Source organism: Rhinolophus sinicus, linkage group LG03, assembly GCF_036562045.2.
Source record: "Rhinolophus sinicus isolate RSC01 linkage group LG03, ASM3656204v1, whole genome shotgun sequence".
Lineage (NCBI taxonomy): Eukaryota > Metazoa > Chordata > Mammalia > Chiroptera > Rhinolophidae > Rhinolophus > Rhinolophus sinicus.
In genome coordinates this window covers 133,923,484-133,946,024 of record NC_133753.1, presented here as the reverse complement: position 1 = coordinate 133,946,024, position 22,541 = coordinate 133,923,484, and the positions used below count along the sequence as shown (strand labels likewise).

The 22,541-nt window shown below is 32.0% G+C and overlaps 1 protein-coding gene across 1 annotated transcript in view; it reads right to left on the bottom strand.

The window, feature by feature from the left end:
* Positions 1–7,040: 7,040 nt before the first annotated feature.
* CHD1 (chromodomain helicase DNA binding protein 1) overlaps positions 7,041–22,541 on the bottom strand; it is a 72,832-nt gene continuing 57,331 nt past the window's right edge. Inside the window, exons 26-36 of the mRNA XM_019727925.2 lie at positions 22,157–22,287; positions 21,313–21,451; positions 20,939–21,089; positions 19,651–19,773; positions 18,686–18,811; positions 17,474–17,614; positions 13,322–13,500; positions 10,574–10,670; positions 9,491–9,542; positions 8,738–8,948; positions 7,041–7,626 (exon numbers count right to left, since the gene is read on the bottom strand). Coding sequence (XP_019583484.2) covers positions 7,281–7,626; positions 8,738–8,948; positions 9,491–9,542; positions 10,574–10,670; positions 13,322–13,500; positions 17,474–17,614; positions 18,686–18,811; positions 19,651–19,773; positions 20,939–21,089; positions 21,313–21,451; positions 22,157–22,287 — 1,696 coding nt within the window. The 3' untranslated portion in view covers positions 7,041–7,280. The remainder of the gene's footprint in view (positions 7,627–8,737; positions 8,949–9,490; positions 9,543–10,573; positions 10,671–13,321; positions 13,501–17,473; positions 17,615–18,685; positions 18,812–19,650; positions 19,774–20,938; positions 21,090–21,312; positions 21,452–22,156; positions 22,288–22,541) is intronic.

Genomic DNA, 22,541 nt, shown 5'->3' with positions numbered 1-22,541 from the left:
ACACATATAGACAACTGATTTTCAAAAAGGTGAAATAGAAACTCAGTGGAAAAGAATAGTCTTTTCAACAAATGGTGCTGGAAAAATTAGATATACATATCCAAAATACAAAAACAAAAACAAACCCCCCCCCACACACAACTTTGATCCGTACTTCACACTATATACAAAAACCATAGACTTAAATTCAATTCCTAAAAATGTAATCCTTCTAGAAAAAAACACGAGAAAAATCTTTGTGACCTCAAGTAAGGCAAAGATTTCTACACACAAAAAAATGAACCATAAGAGAAAAAAACGGATAAAGTGGAATTTATAAAAAATTTAAAAATTCTACATTTCAAAAGACACCTTTAAGAAAATGAAAAGACAAGCATAGCCTTAGAGAAAATGTTTGCAGTTAATCTAATAGATGACTTGTATGAACAATTCTATTTTATAAAATTGGAAAAAATTTAAGATACTTTACCAGAGAGAAGGATGTCAAACAAACACATGAAAAGATGTTGACTATCAATAGTCATTAGGGAAATGCAAATTAAGTTACTACACACCTATCAGAATGGCTAAAATGGAAAAAACCTCCAATACAAAATGCACATGGATGCAGGGTAATAAAAACTCTCATCTGTAATTGGTGGGAAAGTAACATGGTATACCCACTTTGGAAAACAGTTTGGTAGTTTTTATAAAGTAAAACTTTATTATACAATCTAGCACTCCAACTCCAAAATATTTACCGAAGAAAAATTAAAATGTCTACCCAGAGACCTGTACTTGAAATGTTTATAGTATCCTTATTCATAATAGCCAAAAGATTGGAAACTCAGTTGGTGAACGGATAATCAAATTGTAGTATATCTAACACCAAGACTACTACTAAGAAATAAAAAGGAATAAACTAATAATAAATGCAAGAAAAAGATGAATCTCAAAAACATAATGCTAAGTAAAAGGCAGGCTCAAAATCCTAAATTCTGTATGATTCCTTTCATATAACATTATGGAAAAAGTAAAACACTACGGACAAATCAGTAGTTGCCATCAGATAGATTGGAAATATTTGGCATCTTAAGTACATTGGTGGTTGCATAACTGTATAATGTCGAAGTTCACCATACTGTATACCTGAAGTGGATGAATTTACCTTATGTAAATATGACTTAAATTTTTAAAATGGGAGAGTATATTTTGCTATTTCACTTTAAAAACATTGGAGATGCAACATATTTCTCTTACACTACAGCATCTTTACAAGTTGTCTTTTCTTCACTTGGAAATAGGAAGATAGTGTATCATGCTATCTAAAAACATATTTTTTTACAAAAGATAAAATACAAAACATTTTGTATTTTCCTATTACATACCACATCTCTGAATCTCTTCACAAAGTATACTTCCTAAGTAGCCATAAATTACAGAAACCAATTTTTCATTGATACGAAGTATAAATGTATTATCTGTAACTGTAATTAATCTCTACTATTCAAGTCAATAAAATAAATATTAAAATCATATTACTTAGGGCCTTCCTCTGCTAGTTTTAATTCCTAGACTTCGGTGTTTCTCTGTTTCTCAGGTACCTCAGGTGATTCTTACTAGTCAAGTTTAAAAACTGGAAGATAGTAAATAGACTCTACTAATAGTGATACTATTGATAAGGCATACAAAACTTTCCAATAACATTAACAAATCAGGTTAACAATGGCAAGACAAAAAATTTGGTAATGCAGGCCATTTATGGGACATAGCATTCCTGGGAAAGATACCAAAATAATGAAAAAATAAAATGCAATTGGTATCAGCACTGTTTTAGTTAACTGGGGATAAAGCTGTGAACATAAACCAGTCCTTGCCCTAATGAAGCATACATTCTAGTGAGGAAGCAGTCAGTAATGAATGAAAAAAATAAAGACAAGTATTGGTAAGTGCTAGAATAAAAAGCAAGATAAGAAATATAAAAATGATAGGGGCGTGAGTACTCCTAACCACTTTCGGCTTGGTACTGCCTGATTGGAATCAACTTTTGTTCAAATAAACTCTTAAAAATTTTAATATGCCTCAATTTATCTTTTAACAGTTCTAGTGTCAGAAGAGGAAACCAAACTAGACTCTCTTCTCCCCCCAACCCCCCAAGAGCAATAAACAACCAGGCAAAGGTAACTGCTGAGCCATTTGAGCTCGCTGCTTTCTCGCTGCCTCTGGAGACGGTTGGTGGATAAATGCCTCTTGAATCCTGGATGCTAGCTCCACGCTTTTGTATTATGAGTTTTCAGACCTTGAGCATTTCTTTTTCCAGGCAGAAACTGGAAATGGGCTGTAGTCAGACTGGGTCCAGGGTCAGACTGTGTCCGACTTAAGCTGAACTGGGTCCTGTGTGAGGCTTCAGGTAAATAAAACCCTGTGTTATGGCTCAACAAGCAGGTTAACCTTATAAGATTATCTGTGATTACAGTGGCCACGGTGATGAACTTTTAACCTAGAACTGTTAATTAAACAAGAAGGCTATTAGACTAAGGTGGTTCAAATGTCATGGAGGCCTATGTAAGCAAACCAAAATCTGAACCTGTAAATGCCTCAAGGTTACAACGTCTATACACTAAGGACAACCAATCACTAACAGCTAACTAACTATAACTAGGCTTTTAAGTTTAGCCAATCAATAATTTCCTTGCTTTGCTTAGACCTTTTCTCTATAAAAGTCTCTCCCTGAGCTTGTTGGTGGAGCACTCCTAATCACTTCTGGTTTGACTTTGCCTAATTCTAATGGATTTTTGCCCAAATAAACTCTTAAAATTAAAAAAGAAAAAAAGAAAAAAGATAGGGGCAAGATGGTAATTTGGAGAACTGAGATGACATTTGAGTGGGGACCTCAATTAAGTGAGGGAACGAGCTTTCTACAAATCAGGGATGAAAGCATTCTTGATGGAAGGAACAATACTAAGACCCGGAAGTGTTTTTTGGTGTATTCTAAGACCAATGGGAGTAGCATAAAGGAGGCGAGAACAGAAGTACCTGGGGGAAAGCGTCATAGATTAGAGAGCTATGAACATGAATCCAGTCACTTATCAAAAAGACTATGGAACACTGCAAGTTTTTTTTTTTTAATGTCATTGGTGAGGAAGTGTTGAGTCTGGTTTTAAAATTTTAAGATTAGATACCTATTAGACACTAAATGGAGATGAGTTCAGGGGAGTGACTGAAGCTGAAGATTTTCCACAAATGGAAAAAAAAAAATAGTAAAGCTGTTGAGACAGAAGACAGAAATCAAATGTCATATGTGCAATACCATAGAAATTCTAGAAAGTAAAAAGAACCGGGCAAAGGCAAAACCTGAGCAAAGACTCAGTACAGTGCAACTGCTTGAACACAAGGCAAAGATTTAAAAAGAAAAAAACAAGTAAAAATGCCAGTGCAGTTACACAGTTCATTCTACACATGGGAAACTTAATAGTTGTCTACATTAATGAAATTACAATGCAACCCACACTTCTGCCAGATAAAGCATATCATGAATGCAATCAATATCCTTAGCTCATTTAATAGAATCATTATGAGTTGTTGTTTTTCCTGTTTACACCTCTTTAATGTTTAGATCAAGACTTAAATGTAGAGTGGGGCATGACATTAAGAGCATCTCATTCATTTGGGACTTTGAACTACTAATCCTGTTTTAAATATATATATTTTTTAAACTGAAGGACAAGGTGGCTAATGGTCTTTTAGGATAGAAAATCTGACACATGAAGCCCCATCAGAGAATTTATATAGATCCTTAAAAAAAATCTGAAAAGTATTTTTTTAAATCCTACTTTACCAAGAAATCTCACCTTTCATTCTTGGACATGGCTATCATTTCCTATCCCTAGGTTTTTATAAAGAGTCCAAAGATTTTCTGTAATAAAATCAACATACTAGGTTCAAACAAACAAAAAAGTAAAGCATAGTGTTCTACAAAATCACTATAGCTAATGCCAGGTGAAAATAGAATTTCAATTGAGCTGTTTTCTTTTAAATATTTTAAGTTACATACCTTAAGAATTTTAACACAATTTTTTTATGTTTTTGTCCCAAGATTTTTGTTGTTGCACTACTGCCTAGTGCCTCCCCTCAACATGCTCCACCCATCACAAATCTTGCAAAAAGTGCTGCAATAATATGTAAATTTTGTATTTTTAAATGGAGTCTTAAATTTAAGTAATCTGTTTGAGGTAGCTAGATTAATATACTTAAATATATCAATTCTGAGATATTTTAAATTATCTTTTGTTATTTGCTAAAAAATAAACTACTCAAAATTTTAACAATAAGCCACATTTACCAGTTCACACTTGAGTTTCACATGAAGCTGGGATAGAAAAAACAAAATCCCGTATTTAAAGATTAGCTGCTTTTCCATCCTTCTCCCTCAACCCCCGCCCCCCAAAGCTATCATAATTATATAAACCTATGGAAGTTACGTATGGTCCAAAGGTCTTTCTAATCAGGAAGAGTAATGCAGTGTAAAGACAAGAATTATGCCATTTACCCCACTACATGTTCCTCATAAATCTAAGAAAATGTAATCTGTGTAAATCAGCATATAATATACACAGCCCTTTCATTAACTACAAAAACAGATTACAAAAGGAATACTATCACATGTGTAATCTATTACATTGTATACAACTAACGGGTCTAATTTTATTAAGCCACTCACTCGAAAATTAGTGAATGAATCATTCGCACTCGTTTTCCACAGCTTTTCAGTCTGAAAATTATTTCTAACATATCCTAAAAAATATATTATCTTTATAAGCAAACAGGCCATTGCTTTTAGTAAGAATCATTTATTGTATATTATTAAAGTGGAGGGTTAATTGGTACAGTACTATGCATAATCTCTCATCCTTGAAAAATTAAACACAAATGGATAAAAAAAGCAAAGCAGAATGAGCATGTAAAAGACAAAAATTAAGCATATTTTATAGAGAATGTTCTGTTATATATATGTACTTATGTTCTTCTCCGTTGTGTCATAACTTTATGGCTTGTTCCTTTTCTATTTAATTGCTGACTTCTTACAAATAATGAACATATTTTCCATCAATTAATAAATGTTACATACAGTTTTCGATTTTTCATTCAACTCATTAGTTGACTGAAACATACAACTAAATGTAGCATTGTTAAGAAAGTTAGAGCCCATTCCATTGTCTCAAAAAATGTAATACTGTTCTCTTATAATTTGCACAATAGGATATAATGCAAATATCCCAGCTAGAAAGTGATGAAATGTCAGCCCTGATCTGTTTTTTGGGTTAATTTTTTTGAGCATTACAATTTTTGTTGTTAAATGTTATCTTGTGGAATAAAATAATTATTCTAAATGTGAAAAAGCTTAAAAATTATGTACTGGTACTAAATTATTTTATCATTTTTATACTTAACTATAAATTAGATATTCTAAAATTGACTTATTCCTCATGTTATCTGATATACCAGGAAAAAACAGATCACCATTCTTCATGGTAACTACTGAAAGGAGGAATCACTGCTTAAAACAAACAAAAAAATGGAAACAAAGCTTTGTTTTGTACCCAAAGAGTACATTTTAGACCTAATCGGATAAAAGGAAAATATTTTAAAAAATACATCTATAAACAAATTTCTGTCGATTGCTTCCAAAGCTAAATCAATAGGGACACATTTAAGAATATTATTGAAACATATCAATATATTTATCAGTTACGATTCAAATTTGTTATATCACAGCACACATCCAAGAATGTATGCTACATGAGTCAAAAATTCCCACTGAACATAACAAAATAAAAATCTGTGAATAAATATAAGGCATTCTAAAATAATATCTGCAGAAAACCAGAGTCCAACAAAAATTTCTATGATCTAAATTTTACTTCATAGATTCATATAGTCTTCAAAATAGATTTAGTTGTAGTGCTACACATTATTAACTATATTCAACTGCTTACCAAAATATCCTTTTGCTGGCAGCTAAATGTTTACTACTTAAAAAAAAAAAAGTTAAGTGCTTGAGGGAATAAGAATGCAGCAGAAAATTACAGGAGCCCACATATCCTTTTTCTTAAATTTAATTTGTCATATATAAGGTTTTTATATACAATCAGTGTGCATTGTAACAGTTTATATTAAAAGTCAATCAAGTTTATCTAAAATGTTACCTGGCTGCATAGCACATTTGACATTATTGCCCACATGGAAAGGGAAAACAAATGGATTTACAATAACTTTTGGCTGTTTTGGATTCTGAAAAGTGTTCATACACCTACCCTTTTAAACCAAATGCATCTGAAAATGTTTCCAGAGCATGCAGTTTAGATTTGACATATTATCTCACCACTTTGTTACTACAAACACAATATTGACTAAAAAAGAAAAAAAGAGAAAGAAATAACATGTATCTAATAAAATAGTCAATATAAAAAGAGGACTAATGGAATTAAGTGGCCCCTTTCCCCATTTTTTACATTCTAAACAATGATTCCATCAAGACAAATCATTAAAAAGTGTTATTACACTGATTTTCTTTTTTTTAAAAATGATAAGAAGGCCTGAGTTGGTAGGGAAAGGAACAGTCAAAAAAAGCCTGAGAAGGGAAAGGAAGTAAGGAAAGCTCATTTAATCCATTTACAATAATTTACAGTCATTTTTTTGTGTGTATGTAAAAAGGCATAATAATAGATCACAAACAGGAAATTCCTGGCTATTTTACAGATATAAGTACAGAATTTAAATATTCAAGCTTGTGATGAAAAGCGGCAAGGTGGTCGCAGTGTACAATGTAAACAAGTAGCTTTGGAAAGTGAACAAAGTCCTTGAGTGTTTTTTCTTTATCAAGAAAAGAACTCTCTTTCATTCCTTCCTGAAACATGATCACAGGTCAGAGTAAAGTTCATATACAAACATAATTTAAATGGAGGTCAGTCTAAAATCACTGACTTAAAAAGTTTCATCCAGCCTATATGGAAGGGCAGTGTTGAGGTCCCTGTAATAGTAAACATTTTCCATTTCTTTAAAAAAGAAAAAAAAAAAAAAAAGCACTACAATATTTGTAGTACAGTGCAGCATAATCCTTAAATATAAAAATATTTTCTCTTCTGTTGGGATAATAGACCTTGCATCCTGGAAAGAAGTAACAATACTGCTACTGATAGAAGATCTGTTTATATCTTTCAAGTCATGTAAGGCAATTACTGTGTTGGTTTATGATATATGGCTAAAAGAAAAGTCCAGAAAGACAAAAATAGCAGTTTTTGTTATGTTTTCCGACCACTCCAGGTATGCTCAGGTGTACTTTTGTGTTCAGCTGAGTGTTCAAATGGAGACCTGGAGCCATAAGGAGGCCTCTGATCTAGTGGTGATCTCGGCCCACTACTGGAAGCTCTGTGGTCCATTTGCCAATCTGAGTGATATCTATAATCCCTGGAAGATTTATGGTGTGTATATTCAGAACTTGACCGATGATCTGAATGAGAACGGTGATCAGAATGAGAACGATGATCAGAATGAGATCTATCTTTCAAACTTGCTTCCAAATTTGACCTGTGATCTCTACTCCTGTGATCATCCAGTTTTCTGTGTTTCTCTCTATCACTGTAATATCTAATAAAAAAGAAATTAGGAATTTTAGTTACATTATGAGTGCAAATTAAATGTTTCCAAATAAAATCTAATTAAAAAATAAAACACAAAAAGACTTTAAAGCATACTTTTAATTGTATAGAAGCTCAGTGCTTCATTATAAAACTTCATAAAGTGAGCTTAAATCACTGGTAATATCTCTGCATGCCTTTGGAAAAATCACTTGATTCATTAAACTAAAGTGAACCATACAGAGCACCTGAGATAGCATCTAATTTCACATGCCCATTTATATTGGTTGTTAAAACTTCTTATTTTATGCATCATTTGTATTAATGCATCTTAATTACGTGGAAGTTGGAATTAAGATAACTACAACTATCTAGAATACCCTTGAAATCAGGTCCTTTTTATGAGCCTGTAAACAGAAAAAAAAAGAAAAAGAAAAAAAAAACCTCTAAAATGCAGTTTATGAAATAATTTGTAAAAGAGAAACTTAATTGGTTTAGTGATGCCTTTTAAAAGCTTTCCTTAGGTTTGATTAGTTATATAATAAGACTTAACACATGAGTCTTTATTGCAATGCTCCATACATAAATGTGGCAGTCTACTAAAAAAATAAATAATTATGAGTTTAATGAAAAGACATATCTAAAATGGTTGCCTTTTCAAATAAAATACATTGAACATAATTTAATGTTTTTTGGTTCATGAAAGGTCGTTCTCATAAACAATATAAATTAGTTCTATAAACCTGTGAAATTGTAAATATTTACTACTATAAATAACGCTTTTTCTTTTCATTTTGTGCCCGTTTCTAATTTTAAGAGCCATTCTACAATTGATGTGTTTATAATGTGACAGTGCTTCTCAGAGAAAAATTACGAAATGAGCATAACTAAAATACAAAGAAAGTCTAATTTATTTCTGATCTTTTATTCTTTTTATTTTGATTTTAGTAATCATCATTAACTAATGAAAATATTCCTTTACTAATAAAATAAAATGTATTCTGTTGTTGTTACATTCAGGTTGTTACTGTTTAAAGCCTTCAAAAAATAAAACCCCAAAACAATAATAAACAAAGGAGGACGTGAACAAGCAAAATTTCAAAACTGATTGTCAAGTTTACCTGCTGTCTTGCTTGTAGTGATCCCAATCACGATGATCTTTACCATTACTAAAAGAAGAATAGGGTCTTTTCCTAGAGTCACTCTTTTTGTAAGAATCTCCCTGATGTCGGTCTTTATGATGATCATGATACTGAGATAAGTGTCTATCAGATGAGTAACTGTCCCTGCTGCTATCATCGTGATTTGTATTCTCTTTTAATCTTTCCACATCTGTTAGATAAAAGAATCCAACTTTTGTTAATGACTTAAAAAAATACATGGTAAACAAAAGTAACTTTGCTCTTAGATTACAAGAACTCTTGTGTCAACTCCACCTAAACACAATCAGTTCCCAAATACAGGCAGTTAAAGCCTTTATAAATGGTCTATAAAAGCAGTACTACGGCTTACAAAAGGGTCACTTTATTCTGAAATGTGAAAAAATCACAACTGAAAAATATAAGGCCCATTTCCTGCTCAGACAGACTATACTTTTGTGATTCTTGTACAGAAAGGATGCATTATTGCATTATAGATTTATTTTATTTATCATTTTAACAATTATTCTACAATTTTTGGAAACTGGTAAAAGGCTGATTTATGGAAAAGTTAATAATAAGCAAAAAAGGATTATTGAAGATAATAGATACAATAATGTGGGTATAATAATCTCGATATAATAATAATGTGGGTATGTGTTACCTAAAACAAACCCAAGAAAGGGAAACAATTTAAAAATTTACTTTCCAAAATAATTAGTAGGATTGACTTACCTGGATTTCTAATCACTTGAGCATTCAAGTTGCTGTTCTGGTCATTATTTTGCTAAAATAAATGTACATATGTAAGAATCTTTTAAGTGGCTTCAAATATTTTTACAAAACAGGAAAAAAACAAACAAAAAAAAACCTAAAAAGAAAATCTTGAGACTGAAAGAAGTCCTTAAGTAAGATATTAGAATGTATAAATGTCGCATTTTGCAGATACCTTTTTTGAAGTATAAAGTATTTGTCCCATGACTTTTAGAAAGAATTGATTTTGAAATAATTTTAGACTTAACAGAAAAGCTGCAAAAACAGTATTGAGAATTCCCATATGCCTTTCATCCAGCTTCCTAATATTAATAACTTCTATAACCATGATATAATGATCAAAACTAAGTAGTTAACATTGGTACAACACTATTAACTTGACTACAGACTGCATTCAGATTTCACATTTTTCCACTAAGGTCCTTTTTCTGTTCCAGGATCCAATCTGGAACTCCATATTACACTTAGTTTTCACGTCTAACTTAGTTTCCTTCTACATGGGACCGCTTCTTAGTTTTTTCTTGTCTTCCATGATCTTGATGAAGAGTATTAGACAAGTTATTGTGTAGAATATCTCTCAATTGTGGTTTGTCTGGTATTTTCTCATAAACAGATTGAGGTTATGCATTTTGCCAAGAATTCCACAGAAGTGATGTACCTCTCTCAGTGCATCATATCAGGGGATTCAAAATGTCATCAACATGTCTTACTTATTACTAGTGATGTTACCCTTGATTGCTTGTTTATAATGATGTCAGGCAGGTTTCTTTTCTAAAAAGTTATTATTTCTCTTTGTAATTAATAAACATCTTGGATCAGAGACTTTTAGACTATGCCAGTATCTTGTGTTCTGGTCCACTAATTTTTGCTTCCCTCACAGGATCTTACCTGCAAGTTTTTATTGTGGTGCTCTAATGGTAATTTTCTATTTCCTTCTTTCTACATTTACTAATTGAATTCTTATTAAGGAAGGCTGTCTCAGTTTTAACTATATAAATTAAAGGAAAAAGTAAATTAAAGGAAAAAAATGATGTGTTAATTTACCTGAGATTCCTGCCGTTTTTTAATAGCATGCTTATATAATTTATGTAATTTTCTTGCATCAAACTCAGTAAACTTAGATACAAAGATCCACAGGTTTCTAGAAGAAGAAAAGGCAAATTAATCTGATGGAGGAAAATATTTAGCTTTTTCATGGAACCCCCGCCCTCTAGACAGAAAAACACATACACATACTTAGCCCTCTATGGAATAAAGTCTAAGGAGATTATTTCTAATGTTTTAAAAAACTTCATATATCGATAAAACTATAAATGAAACTAAATATTAAGTTTTACCTCTCTTTCAAATCCCTTCATTTAATAATCTTTGGAGTGAAAAGTGGTAATCAATCCTAATTTGAAACCAAAGATATAAATTTACAAATCAGGAAGGAAATCAATGTGATTCTGATTAGATATGAAAGGAACAAGCTATGTTAGTAGTTTGAGTAAAGATGCTATCAGATAATGTGGATTTAGCTTGTGAAAGAAGGGTCCTAAATAATGCATTAAAAAGCAACTGTCATTTTATACTAGTGATGTAATCATCATGAGAAGAACATGACCAGACACTACAAATCAGGTACAACATGGTGTCTTTAGGCCTCGCTTCCCATCCCAAGGTCAGCATTAGTAGGTTAATCAGAGTCCTCTTTCATAAGTTCAGTCGCAGCCTACGAATAATACTTCTCAATACAGCTTCCTCAGCATCCATTCATAATCAATGACATTGGAGTTGAAGTCTATCTGCCATCACTGAAATAGTAATGGCTTCACAAATTCACATTTTCTTAAATGATTAGGTTTTTCAGTAGATATGTTAGAACATGATTTTGATGAAATTTTGCTTATATAATAAACAGGGTAGAGAAATTACTAATTAGCCAGTGACTGACTTTAGCAAACTACCCAACATCAACATCTTTAATGAGTCAAGAAATAGATTTTAATGGATTAAAAAAATAAATAAACCTCTGTGTATGAACAATGGCTTCCCAAAAGAAACCCATCTTTCAGTGACATGGATGGAAAATACAAGGTCCAAGAACAAAAATTCTTAGCTGGAAAATAACTTTTTATTCTGTTTTAAAGAAGAAACGATATTACACAGAAACATTTATTAGGTTGTTGCAAAAGTAATTCTGGTTTAAAAGGTTAAAAATAATTGCAAAACCCGCAATTACTTTTGCACCAACCTAATAATTTTGGGGTTTCTTAATGGCTGAGACATATTTCTCTCAAATATCAAGCATCTATTGCTTATCACTACAAAGCATACATTAAGTTATAAAGCCTTGAATGAGATACTATTGATAGCCAGGTACTTTATACAGTTTTTGTATTTTCGAAGCTCTTTTTTATTATTTAATTCCACAAATAACCTACCTTAATGTAGGTACAGTAAATATAAAAGTCAGTTTTCAAAGTAAACAAGCACATGAAGTACTGAGGCTAAGTGACTTGCCTGAACTCATACACAGATAGGTAAGGCTAGAAGATAGGGCTCCTAATTCTCTTCCCACCAAGATTAGTAATTCCTTGGCAGCCGGTTGGCTCAGTTGGTTAGAGCGTCAATCAACCAGACTGAAAACGACGACTTGACTTGGAGCTGACGGTTCAAATTTTGGAACCCATTAAGTCTATGACTTATACATTAACTGCAAAATTATCCAAGCACATGTGCATACAGAGATGGACATCTGGAGACTTTTCTAGAAACATTTTTATCAGTGTTAAGTCAATTGTGGCTTTCTCAAGTGTTTTCTTCTCTTTCTTTGTTTTATTAATTATAAATTACCATTAGTATTACTAATTTAGTTTGTGAAGGTTGTTTGCTTAACTGTAGCATATAGCAACACTTATTCTTTATCAATATTTTGGCCTACAGTTTTACAAAAAAGAGACTGTAAAGGAATGCATTGCAACTTAAAAAGTAGCAATTCCCCTTATATTTAATGTACATATATGTGCATAATACTTTCAATATTTGCTTTATAGCGATACTTTATAGTCTGTAAAATTGGGCTATTTAAATAAATCGCAGTATATTAAGATATCAAGACTAATATTAGCAGGGTATTTTAAACTAAGGAACCTTCACAATACATATGCATAGATTATTTTTTTCCAAATCATGAACATTTTCAAACATACATCAAAGACGAAAGAATTTTACAATGATCACCCATATACCTACTACCTAGATTCAATTATTAACATTTTAGTATGTTTGCATTACATATAATTTTATACATCCATCCCTGTCAATCTAGTTTTTGTTTGATGCATTTCAAAGAAAAATGCAGACATTAGGACATCTCCCTCTAAATACTTCAGAATGCATATCATTAACTGGTCAATACCTGTTTAGTTATTTCTTTTAAAATAAAATTTCCATACAATAGAATCCATAATTTTTAAGTTTACACTTGCTGTGTTTTACAAATTAATATACTGTATAAATGAAAAGCTAATCAATAAAATGCAATCTGAATGTTAATGAAACACCTCTATTTCTTATTTAAAGGCCGAGATGCCAACTGTGGTTTATCATGATGCTATAAGCAATCACTCATGAATAAAAAGCCTTTAAAGTTAAAGGAAAAAAATGAAAACAATCATCCACAGGTTACCCCTCTAAATATTATTGTTACCTAAACTTCAGAAGTAGAAAAATAAATTTAAATATAAACAACTAACAGATGGTTACATAATCACAAATTTAATACTTCCTGAAAAGTATATCACTTACTTTCTCCACTGCTTGATTTGTTCAGGATTTGTATATTCTTTCAGACATTCCGTTATATGGTCTCCAATTTTTATTAAACATTGTCTAGTATGCTCCAGTTGTTCTCTTTCTGATAGGCCTTTCTCAGGCCTATCAAGTTGTTTCAAAGCTGCTTTGACAGGCCTCATTCTTTCTTTACACTTTAAAAAAGGAAAATAAGAACATAAATACATGGAATTCAGCAAAGATCTACTTCTTTCAATGATATTTACATGAGTAAATATAGCATTGTTTGATGCTAAAATAAGCATTAAATCTCACCTCACAGCTCTTAAATATCAGGGATTTCCCACTCAGATTCTCTTTAGAAAGCACAGCTTTCCATTGTCATTTAAAATCAGTCTTTGTGTAAATAAAAGCTTTGGATTTTACTGTATAAAAAGGGTACTTTTTACACTGTAGCATACCATGCTAAATAGTCTTGAACACAGGATATTAAAAGATAATAAAATATTTCAGAGTATAACTTAATATCCTATATTCACTATAATATAGAATAAAATATAAAAAACAAGGATCTTTATATAATAAAATACATTGGCAAAGCTATTAAAATTAGCTACAAGGATAAACTGTCTATTTTTCTAAACCTTTGGGACAAAACAAATTGATGAATTTTGTTACTATTCTACTTTGGTGGGCAGAGTTGGGGGTGGCTGATAGAAACCAACATTTTCCTTGGCCTACATATTACTGGCATGATAAGAAAAGGATGACATACCAAAAATTGCATTATTCAGCTAAAGTCCAATTTGCATAATAAAAACTATAACCTATAACAAAACCAGAATAAAAATATTACTAAAAAGGCAAATTACAGAAAATAAATCCAGCATGGCTGGAACCAAGTGAGTAAGAAAAGTTGCAGATGATGGGGAGTAAACCAGATGCTATGTTTTCTAGGCTACTGTTATCAATCTGTTATCCTCAGTAAGAGTGAAAGCCATTCAGAGTTTTAAAACACATTTTTTGCGGGAAACGAGTAAACTCGTCATATCGCCTCTAGTTGGAACCGGCAAAAATTTTGCAAAGTAAATAAATAGAGACCTCTTTTTAAACTAAAACACTGAAAGTTTCATAGAAAAATATCAAATAGATCGAAAGATATGAATATTTTACGGAAAGTCTAATTTTGGCGAGAAAATGTCAAAAAAGCCCCGCGTTACGACGCGATTTGGCGGGAAAATGCTCGCTTACAAAGTGTTAAGCAGAAAAGTAACATAGGGCGACTTTATTCTCCCTGTAAAAGTCATTATCACTCTTGTTGCTGTGTGGAGTACAAACCTAGGTATAAAAGAGTATACGGTAAAATGGGAAGGGTGGAAGCAGTGAGATCAACTATAAAGCTATGGAAATAATCAAGGAAAGAGATAGCTGGGGCTTGAATCAGTGTGGTAGAGCTAATATGATTTGCTCATTGACTGAATGTGGGTGGAGGGAAAAGAGGAATTGATGACTAAAATCTATGCTTAAGCCAATGCCTGGAGATGGGAACTGGAACAATGATAACTAATATTTGGAAAGAATGTATTAGGTACCAGAGGCTATGCATTGCTGTAAAAATGCACTGCATTTGATACTGACAATAGATCTTCACAATACTATTTACTCTATTTTATAGAAGAAATTAAAGCTTAAAACAAAATGACATCTATCAAACCCAGGTCTGATCCCAAACTCTGTACTCTTTCTTACCTGCTTAATTATACTGATATTTAGAAATATCAAATCTATGAAACATTAAGGAAAATCAAAAGGTGTCAAGTGAGGCAAAGATGTCAAGGGAAAGCAAGATGGAGAAAAGGCCACTGAATTCCATCAGAGCTATTCCTAAATAAAATTTACAGTTGACCGTTGAACAATGCAGGGGTTAGACTAACACCCAATGCCCGAGTATAACTTAGGTCAGCCCTCCAGATCCATGGATTTCCAACCACCAACTGACTGTTGAATAACTTGGGCTTGAACCACATGGATCAATTGGAAAAAATCCACCTATAAGTGGACCCGAGCAGTTTAAATGCACGTTGTTCAAAGGTCAACTATATAGCCATAAAATCCTAATTATGCAAGCTAAAGAAGTCTGGCTCCAGAGTCCTTATTAAAACTATTCCATTCTTCCTCTCCATAATACAAAAGGTTTTAAGATCACTTATGAAGGTTAATGGAGAAGAAATTCACTAGGCAAAAAAGGGCAATTTTCCGTTTCAGCAGTTACATGAACAAGTCAGAAGACTAAGGAGGAAATGTGGACAAAGAAAAGAGGCCAGAGGTGCAATTCACCTAACTCAGTAATAGAGCAGGCACAGTAGGGGAAGCCGTTCGAAGGAGTTCAATGTTTTCACCTCAGTAAAGCAAACACATGCCATCACTACTGCTGCACCCCCCACTCCCAATATAGAGGGTTTTAAAAAAAATACCAATAGAAAATGGATAGAGAGGCTTGATGAAGATATATCTCACAAATAGCACTTTAAAAAGGTGCTTAGGAATCCCAGAATGTGAACCTGGAGATTGATAAAAAGTCCAGAGATAAGGTATATATTCAAGTAAATAAGATGACAGACGGGAGCAGGAGTGACTTTGAATGTTCCCAATAGTCTCAGGATTTGGAGGGATGTCAATAGCCAAAAGTGAGGAAGAAAAGAAAACTGTGGCAGGAGCTATTATATTTAAAAAGCATGAAAAATATCTGAAGTTATATTAGGGCATGTCACTGAATCAGTAGGAAATGAATAAATGGGTTCATTAGTCAACACTCTCTAGCCAGGGTAGAAAAGAGAGGAGAAAATGGCACAAGAAGGTGAGCTGGGGATCTCGAATGGTGTAATAGAGGTCAAACACAAATGTAATTTCAGAAGATGATAATTTCTATTTTTCAAGTACAGCATTTGATTAATATCAATGATAACACTGACTTAAGATTATATCCGAGTCTAACAAGTGATGGGAGTATGTTAAGAGCTCCAAATAGTGTAAAAGATTAAGATTCTAAAAATCCCTAAAGATGATTTTTATGTGAATATGTATTTACATTTATTTGTGCATACATATAAACATGTTTATTTAATAGACTATAAAATTTCCCTACAGTAACTAATTGTAATTTTATATTTCCTATTCAATTCTGATAATTCATACCTGTCTCATATCATTCAATCTTTTTCTCTAAAATTATTCCTCTTCCCTGATTTTGTGGGACTTTTTTTGGGTCATCTACCAAACTAGTGGCGTGTCTGAATTCAGTAACAATATCCAACACAACCACTACAAATCTTTTGAGCAGAGCACTGTTCTGTAAACTTTTACATGTATCAACTCATTTAATCCTCATACTGACTAATAGCAGCACTCTGGCTCCAGAGCCAGTATATTCAAATACTGCTTTCCCACCCTGCAACCTCACTAAAAAGTTCTCCTCAAAATTTGTATCACAATTAATTTCACAGTTGAGACCACTCTGGTTTCCTGACTATATCCAGTAACTAAACCCTTTTAGAGAAAGGACAAGATAGATTTTCCCTTACTTTGATGAAAAGCACAGTAGCATGTAAAACCAATATATTTTAGACCAATGTTACTCAAAGTGTGGTGTATGAACCTGTACTAGTGCACAAGGGGAAAGTACAGAAAATTTAGAAACTTTTATCAACCTGACAGTTCAATTTTATGTCTACTGAATGTAGTAATAAAACAACAGGGTTATATTTTTAATGTATTTTTAAAATTTTTACTCTGTTTTTATTATATTTTCTAAAAGTACTGGTCTGTACAAGACTAGAAAATAAGCTAGTCCTTCACTGTAGGTAAGAAGCTCTGTTATATAAATAACAGGTTAAAAAATTCAAAGGTTTAAAAATCTACAGGCAGAGGGAAAATAGTTCACTCTAAGTAGTCCCTAAATGCCTCTCCTTGAAGTCTTTATTAAGAAGTTTTTCCAAGTTGATTTTAAATTTAAGATACCTGTCAAAATTTAAATACATTGTTTTTATCAATCTGAACTGCAGTACTATCACATTCAAAATCATTTCTAAATTAAAAGCTCCAAAAGATAAAACTGCAATTTAAATATATGAATTATTACTAATAACCAGAAACTCTTTAACTACTTACAATGCTGAATGTCTTCTGATCCAGCTCTTCAGATTCTTCAGATATGGGAACTGGTTCACCACTTGCAGTGATATGAACTGGAGCATCTGACACTGAAGATTTCTTGGCTCTTTCCTTGCTATCAGACTTAGATTCGCTCAACTAGAGAAACAGAGAAAATAAAAACAAAATCCAACAACAGCAAAGGCAAACTGATCAACACTTCCAGAAAGTAATTACTCTTATTATATCCTATAATTGTTTATTTACATTTAATATTCTTATCTATTTTCTCTTTCCCCAATTTTATTTGGGGAAACCAAAAATAAAGCTACTCTATAATGTTACCCTATAGGGAATTTTAAAAAGCATTCAAACCTATTTTTCTCATCTCCTAGATACCCACATGTATTTTTTAAGAACTCAGTTATTGAGGCTAATTTGGGCTGGTAGGCAATTTATTTTCCTAAAATGTAAATAAGCTGATTGTGTAACTTTCTAAATTTTACATTATGATTTGCATCCCTTTTCTTCCTTTATGCCTTTTTCTTTCTGCATAGCTTCTTTTATTTTGTTTTCTATTTTTTCTTTAAAATCGTTTTCCCTTTATATCTTTCTTATCTGCTTTTTCTTTTATCTCCCTTTTAAGTTCTCTTTTATTCTCCTTTACTTTTGCTTCCCTCTTTTCTTCTGGTTCCTTCTTTATACAAACATCTGGCTCAGGTTTTTCTTCACTGTCGCTTTCTGTTTTAATTTTTTTATATGGATGTTTCACAGAAGTGATCTCATCCTGGAAAGTGCAAGTATGGCCAATGTATTACTAACCAAATCTTAACAAAGATTAATTTCTTTGCATGATTATGGATTGCATGTATGTGGATTCTGAAAGAAATAACCCAGAATCCAATTAATAATGGTACATGCAGTGTTTACCTTCCTATATAAAATAAGAGAAGCCAGTCCATTCAAAATTCATAATAAAATTAAAGGAGACACAACTTCACTTAAATGGCAAATGTTTGAAAAGGAAGGACCTTCACTCTATCCCTCTAGTGATATATAATATTCTACTGGATGGGTAGAATACTGTTCTGTAAATGAGACTACATACTGAACTATAAAAAAGAACTTCATTACCTCAAAGTAAAATTTCAGGCCTTAGTTCAAATTTCAAATGTAAAGAATACCAAAACATGCCATGTTCCTGTTTGCTTTTCTAAAATACATTCTTACCTTATCATCTTCATCGGACTTTTCTGAGGGCAGGGGAGAAGAATCACTCTTTATTTCCTCTTTCACTTTTATAGACTTCATTGCTTTATTCTTCTTAGCTCTTGCTTTTCTCCTCTTTGAACCTCCCTAAAAATAATTATTTTTATTCTAACCAACTTTATAGATTCCATTTTAATAAACTTCTTAAACATTAAATCTAAAAAGTTAAAAGAACACATATTCCTAGCCAATCCATGGCCTGCTTCTAATGAACTGCACCAACCTTAGAAAGCCAACAAGTCATATAAACTTAATGAATTAAGTATGTATTAATATGAATTATAAATATTAACCAACAATAATTATTTTTTTCTTTTAAAAAAAGAATTAGAAGCAGAAGTGGAGAGAAATAGAAAGAGGGATTTTTTTTACCATCCTAAGTTATTATCTTCAACTAAATTCAATGCTACCGAAAATAGCATTAAGAATTACTTTTAGTGGTACATAGGCAGTTATGACATTGTGGTCACAGGTAAACTTTTAAAGGTTGCTGTAGTTTCCAAATCACCTCTTTTTTTTTAATGTCTTCTTCCTACACATTTTTTGGAGCCCCCTCATAAACAAGCTCAGTGATCTTTAATACTGTCCTGTAAGCTCTCCAATGTCTCCAAATAAAACAGTAACGAAGGCCTGACCTCTCAATAAGTACACCACTTGAACAGGCTTCCCTCACTGCCTCTCCAAATACTAGGAAAAAAACCAAAAAACACCTAATCCCACTTCTGAAAAATACGACTGACTCATCAGTGTTAACATGAATGCTGAGATAATTTAGGCAAAATATTACCATATTTAAATAATGTTACTAAATTACAGAAAAGTACACTTACAAGCTCATATTAACTACAGATGTCTCGGGCAATCAATAAACTAGACTTGTCTTACTGAAAAGTAAACTACTCTTATGCATTTGAATTTTAACTTACTGCACCAGAAAGTCTCTGAGCTTCTTTTCTTGCAAGATCTTTACTAAGTAATTTGATGAGGTAGTCTGCACGTGTCTGCAACTGTTTTGCTTGTGGTTTTTTATCAGGATCATCTGGAAGAATCTGAAAAGCAATTAATTTTTCAGGTTGTCTTAAATAAATGAGAAATTTATAAGCTAAAAACTGCTTATCCATTTTTAAAACTATGTATAATTCACTGACAAGTCATAATTCTTTAAATTTGTAGGAGTAAACATCTTAGAATGCAAAGTATATATTTTTTAAAACTTTTATTTATTTTAAATATGTTTTTCCAGGACCCATCAGCTCCAAGTCAAGTAGTTGTTTCAATCTATTGTGGAGGGTGCAAGTCACAGTGGCCCATGTGGAGATCGAACCAGCAACCTTGTTGTTAAGAGCACCACGCTAACCAACTGAGCTAACCGGCCGCCCCCCAAAATACATATTTTTATACCTATGCCACAGCCAAACATTTAGCTTCCCTGGGAATGAATTCTAAATAAACACAAGGGAAAAAAATCCTCCATTCAAAATGAGAACATAGTGTGAGGTTAGAAATTTCTTCCCAATATACAATAGTGTATTTAGCATCCAGTGTTATTAAACATTATTGATATTCTTAAGATTTCCTCTCTCTGAATAACAGTATATTAGCTATAAAGTATATAAAAATTCCTAAAATGCCAAGTATCATCTATCTAGAAGATGACCCAAAGCATGCAAACTGTCAGGAAACTTTTACAGTGAGAATCTAAACAATTTAAGTTTTACTTTATAGTAGCAAATGACAAAATACTAATATCTGAAGGTTCCCATTTGTCCTTGACGAAGTAAAATATAAATATGTAACTTAAATGATAAGAATAAGGCAATGCTTCCAGTGTTTTCCATTCTAGGCAAAGAAATTATTTTAGCTAATATGGTAACATCAAATCACCAAAAATCCTAAACATGGAAAAATTATGCAAGATTTCAGAATCTCTTTTTGCTCTTGAATAATGCAGTTAATGATAAAATGAGAGGTTTACTTTTAACCTAAAGAAAGCTATACCTGTGTCTTAGTAACAAGAATATAATTTCAGATATAAAGCAAAATCTCAAGAGATCATTGAAATTCAATCCCTTCATGAAAACCAGATTCTAAAGGTCACACAGCTAGCTAGTGTCTTGCATTCCTGACTCTAGTTGAGTTTATTTCTAACATCGTTTAAAAACAAAAATTAAATTCAACATTAATTATCAATAGAATCAAGGAATATTTAAGTACCTTGTGTGTTAGGCTCAGGTCAGGATCCATTTTAATCATTTCCCAGCTTCCATATCCATATTCATAGATACCAATTAACAAATTGGAATCATCTTCTTTGCCCCAGTCTATATCAAAGTGAGCTGCCTTTGTGTGGCATGGGATAGTATACCTAGCATTAAAATTAACAAAGTTAAGTTTATAATAGCTTTATTAAAAATTTTGAAAAACATATTTGAGCCATTAGAAATTGAAATACTGTGCTTTATTTTATATTTAAGAACACTGAATCAAGACATTTTTCATATGACATGAAAAATATTTTTAACCTACATTCACATCCAAGTTATTGAGTAACAATGAATATTTTACAATGGAAAAAATAAACAACTCACTGCTTTCTTTCTTCTGGATCTGAAGGAATGGATTTGTGCAATGGTATTAATTCTTCTTCATGGGAGATGACTAGCTTGGCATTCACCTGTACTCCTGATATTCGGAATGTTGGACCCTTTACTTTTCCAAGTCTACCACCTTAATATTTTTAAAAAGAGTATAAAAAAAAAAGTATAAAATATGTAATTCTACAAAATAAAAAAGCAACATATGGTATTACTTATATTAATAAGTATTACTTATTTACCTATAAGTATTACATACTTTTATTATTAAGGGGGACTTACTGGCAAACCTTAAATTTTACTGTAAGATTTTTCAGTACAAATTAGTGATTATATATAGGAGATGTGGATTCATAAAAAAGTACTTACATATTTGTTTTATCAATTGCACATCGATCTATTAATTATGGTCAGCTTCTAAGTAAGAGTTCTTGTGTGATTTTCCCCCCAGTATATCTGATTACTAAATCTTATCTAAATATTTTTATTTAGGTAGATGAATTGCAAAATAACCACCATCAAGGATACTGACCAGAATCAGTATCACATGTGCATCCTTACAATATTTTTTCCCAGTCACCTATGCTAAAAATATAACTAACAGTAATTTCTGATGTTACCTCCCAGCCAGATTCCAGGCAGATAGAATCTATTGCCTTCGTTAACACAATTCTGTGACCATTTCCTATTACCCAGGAATGGCCTTGCTCTGTTTTATAAGCCATCTTTTAAGACTGATGAATAGATAGCTTAAGATATAATACCTATGTAACTCAATAAAAGCATATTTTGAAACTTCTATTTATCTCTCTTTAAATCACTCTCATTTTAAGATTACCTGTCCGTTCTGTTCCTGAAGAATTATCCTTTAAAGCTTTAATGCAACCATTATGTACCAATTCTCCTAGTCGTCTGAGGTCTGTCTCTGACTTATCAACTAATTCAGCATCTCGAGCAATTGCATCTAATCTGTAATGAAATAATACAATTTTCAGGTAAATATGCAAAATAAAGTGGTGCCACTTAAGATAGACTCAGTTTCACTTTATCTCAAGTTCTACAAATAACACTACTGCACGCCCTACAAATTCTACTTCACCTAACTGGCACAAAGTATGTAAAAACTGGGAAGATTTGGCGGGGAAAATTCATTTATATATTCAAGGATAATAAAGTTAACTGATTCATTACAAAGCAAATGGTATGCTCCGAATTTGAAGATT